The 3,198-nt window shown below is 47.3% G+C and overlaps 1 protein-coding gene across 3 annotated transcripts in view; it reads left to right on the forward strand.

The window, feature by feature from the left end:
- Positions 1 to 3,198, forward strand: part of pak5 (p21 protein (Cdc42/Rac)-activated kinase 5) — a 53,602-nt gene that overhangs the window by 29,737 nt on the left and 20,667 nt on the right. For all 3 annotated transcript variants that reach the window (XR_001606211.1, XM_016249378.1, XM_016249379.1), the window contains one exon: positions 2,157 to 2,975. Coding sequence is in view for 2 of the 3 variants with exons in the window: in XM_016249378.1 (XP_016104864.1) it covers positions 2,157 to 2,975 (819 nt within the window). In the remaining variant the exon portion in view is untranslated. The remainder of the gene's footprint in view (positions 1 to 2,156; positions 2,976 to 3,198) is intronic.

Consider the following 3,198-nt stretch of genomic DNA (forward strand, 5'->3'; position numbering starts at 1 on the left):
TGTGAGTTTGTGTGTGGTGCTGTGAGTGTGAGTGTGTGTTGGTGTGAGTGTGTGTGTGTGTGTGTGTGTGTGTGTGAGAGTGAGTGTGTGTGTGAGTGTGAGTGTGTGTTAGTGTGAGTGAGGGTTAGTGTGTGTGTGTGTGCATGTTAGTGAGTGTTAGTGTGTGTGAGTGTGAGTGAGTGAGTGAATGTGAGTGTGAGTGAGTGTGTGTGTGTGCATGTTAGTGAGTGTGAGTGAGTGTTAGTGTGAGTGTGTGTGAGTGAGTGAATATTAGTTTGAGTGTGAGTGTGTGTGTGTGTGTGTGTGTGTGTGTGCGCGCGTGAGTGTTAGTATGAGTGAGTGTTGGTGGGTGTGAATGTGAGTGTTAACATGAGCGAGTGAGTGTTAGCGGGGTGAGTGTTTGCGTGAGTGAGTGAGTGAGTGTTGGCGTTAGTGAGTGTTAGTGGGTGTGAGTGTTAGCGGCTCTATAGCAGATCAGAGGTGTAAAGGCCTCTGATCACATTCTCTTCAGATGGACTGAGCTCAGAGCGGCTGTGTGTGGCTGACACACACATTAAAGAGATGGATGACACTCCGTGTAGCGCTGCTGTGAGGAGGACACTGGCCCGTCCAGGAGATTTATTTCCTTTTCCTGTACTGAAGCTCAGACTGTGACGTTTATTAGCTCCTCTTTTTTTCTTAACCTGACCACATGTTCCAGCTCTTCAGATCTGTTAAGTCAAACACTTCATGTCTGTAGGGAGATCATACATCTATTCATGCACACCTGTCTGACTTGATTGTTGAAGTGAGAATGTGTGAAAATGATCTGTGAATACTTGAGTTTCAGATTAAGCATTGAGAATCTGGTTTTGTTTTGATGACGTGCATCTGTAGAGCTTCAGAGTAAAGGCTTAATATGGACCTTCATCTGAAAATTATGTTCATGTGAACGTGGTCCGATTGCTCTGATCTCATTCTGGTCTCAGCTGTCTCATGTTTGAGTTTCATTGACCAACAGTCTTATGCATTAGTTTCTTCCAATATTAAAGAAATCAACCAGAAGATCTATCAGAACCAAAAGGGTTTTACAGAATGAAGCCATAGAAGGAGGTTCTTAAGATCCAGAGTTGTTTTCTGGTTCTTTAGAAAAACATCTACAGTATGTTTTGATGCTTCAAAGAACCCTGGAACCGAAACATAAATCTGAAGAACCTATGATGAGAAATTGAAAACTTTTTTTTAAAGAGATGTGTAGGTCTGGCTGGATCTTACCGAAGTTTCACAGCATGAATGTGACCAGAGTTTAACTCCATCTGAATGAGCTGATTACTGCATGCTTAAAACACCGTGATCTAGAACCTCCGGACCTTTGTACTAGTTTTCCTTCAGGTCATCTGATGTTACTTAAAGAGCCGCGGCAGCAACTAAATGAGGTCAGAGAGTTTTTATACTGCCGATGCAGGTCAAGATCACAGCGGCCTCTCTTTACTGGAGCTGCATACGTCACATACTGTACAGTAATGTCTAGAAAAGTAGTCTCTTCTTTTAAGATTTGATCACTTACATAGTAAATAATCACAATTTGTCCTTGTGCATACCGCATCAGGTACTCTAAAATAATGACTGTATACTCTTTAAAATAAAGGTTTTAAAAGGTGGTTTCTAGAGCATTGCCATGGAACCACAGAACCATTTCTGGTTCCCCAAAGAACCTTTCAGTGATCAGTTCTTAAAAGAACTGTGTATGTGGGATTGGTTTGTTCCTGGTTTGGGTCAATCTGTACAGAAAATATGAAAAGACCCGTCTGTTTTTCTAAATCTGCTCATGTAATTGTAGTGTAGTTTTGGATGACTAGTGAGAGGGGAAGTTGGGAAAAACCTTCCATTGGGCTTTTCAGCTCGTGCCACTCTTATATTTTGGGTCTGTTTCAGTGTTTAATTCTGCGGTGAGTCACGACGCAGCTGTGTAACACGCTTAAGCAGCAGTGGGATGAGATGAGCAATGCTGTGATTTATTCAGGCTCGGCTCGTGAGAGCGCCGCTGCCAAACGTTTTCTGATCCCAATCCCACTGCTGTTTGGCTCTGTCAAAATATATGTGGTGGAACACTCAGGCCTGGACCTTCTTGTTGATGCTTTGTGCCTCTTACCGACTCACCTGCCTTCTCTGTGCAGACCATTGTCCGTGGGAGCCGGCCGCCAAAGGACGCCTCCATCAACGGCCTACTGGAGGAGTTTGACAGTATCTCCGTCACCCGCTCCAACTCTCTGAGGAAAGAGAGTCCGCCTGGAGCCCATCAGTCCGGCGGGAGCAAGCCAGCGTCTGCGTCCACGTCCAACGCCGGTGGATCAGAGGAGAACGGCTTCGGACACTATTACGGGCGCTTCTCGTGCGACCTGGACAGTAGTAAAGACTTCTCGCTGGAGGCGTACCGCGACCGAAGCGCCCATGACGGCGAGTGGGCGGTCGGACGGCACTACCGCTTCTCTCTCAGACAGAATGGCCATCCCATCCGTAGCCCCTTCTATCCCGATGCCATGCCGCAGAAGTCCTCGGACTACGCCAAGATGCCACCCGACTACCACGCCTACCTGGAGAACAAGATGCGGCTGTCCACCGACGAGATGGCCATGGGTGGTCGCAGGGAATACTACCGCGCCTCTCTAAGCGGATCCAGCCAGGACTATCGGGAGCATCTGCTGGGAACGCCGTCGCGCGTCTCCATCCACAGCGGGCAGATGAACTATCCCGATGGAGACTGGGGATACGGAGTGGGACTGAGAGACGACTACAACAAGAGGCCCAAGTCCTCGTACATCCGTCAGACGAGCCCCCAGCCGGCCATCCGGCAGCGCTCGCGCTCGGGGTCGGGCCTGCAGGAGCCCAGCCTGCCGTATAGCATCAGTGCATTTAAAGCTGCGCCGCAGGGGCCATACAGCTCGTACACGTACCCCAGACTGTCCGAGAACACGTCTTCACTCGTCATAAGCAAGGTAAAGATCAAATCAGCCTCCTTCTAATGATGAGTCTGGCTTTTTTTGTCCTGCAGGGTGTTTTGTTGAAATGCACCAATGCATTAAAGGGGTCCTATTATGCTTTTTCACTTTTTTAATTTTAGTCAGTGTGTAGTGTGTATGTTTGGGCATAAAAAAGATCTAGAAAGTTACAAATCTCAAAGTCCACTCCAAAGGGAGATATTTCGTTTTTTAAAAATCC

Source organism: Sinocyclocheilus grahami, unplaced genomic scaffold (genome assembly GCF_001515645.1).
Source record: "Sinocyclocheilus grahami isolate Dianchi unplaced genomic scaffold, SAMN03320097.WGS_v1.1 scaffold924.1, whole genome shotgun sequence".
NCBI lineage: Eukaryota > Metazoa > Chordata > Actinopteri > Cypriniformes > Cyprinidae > Sinocyclocheilus > Sinocyclocheilus grahami.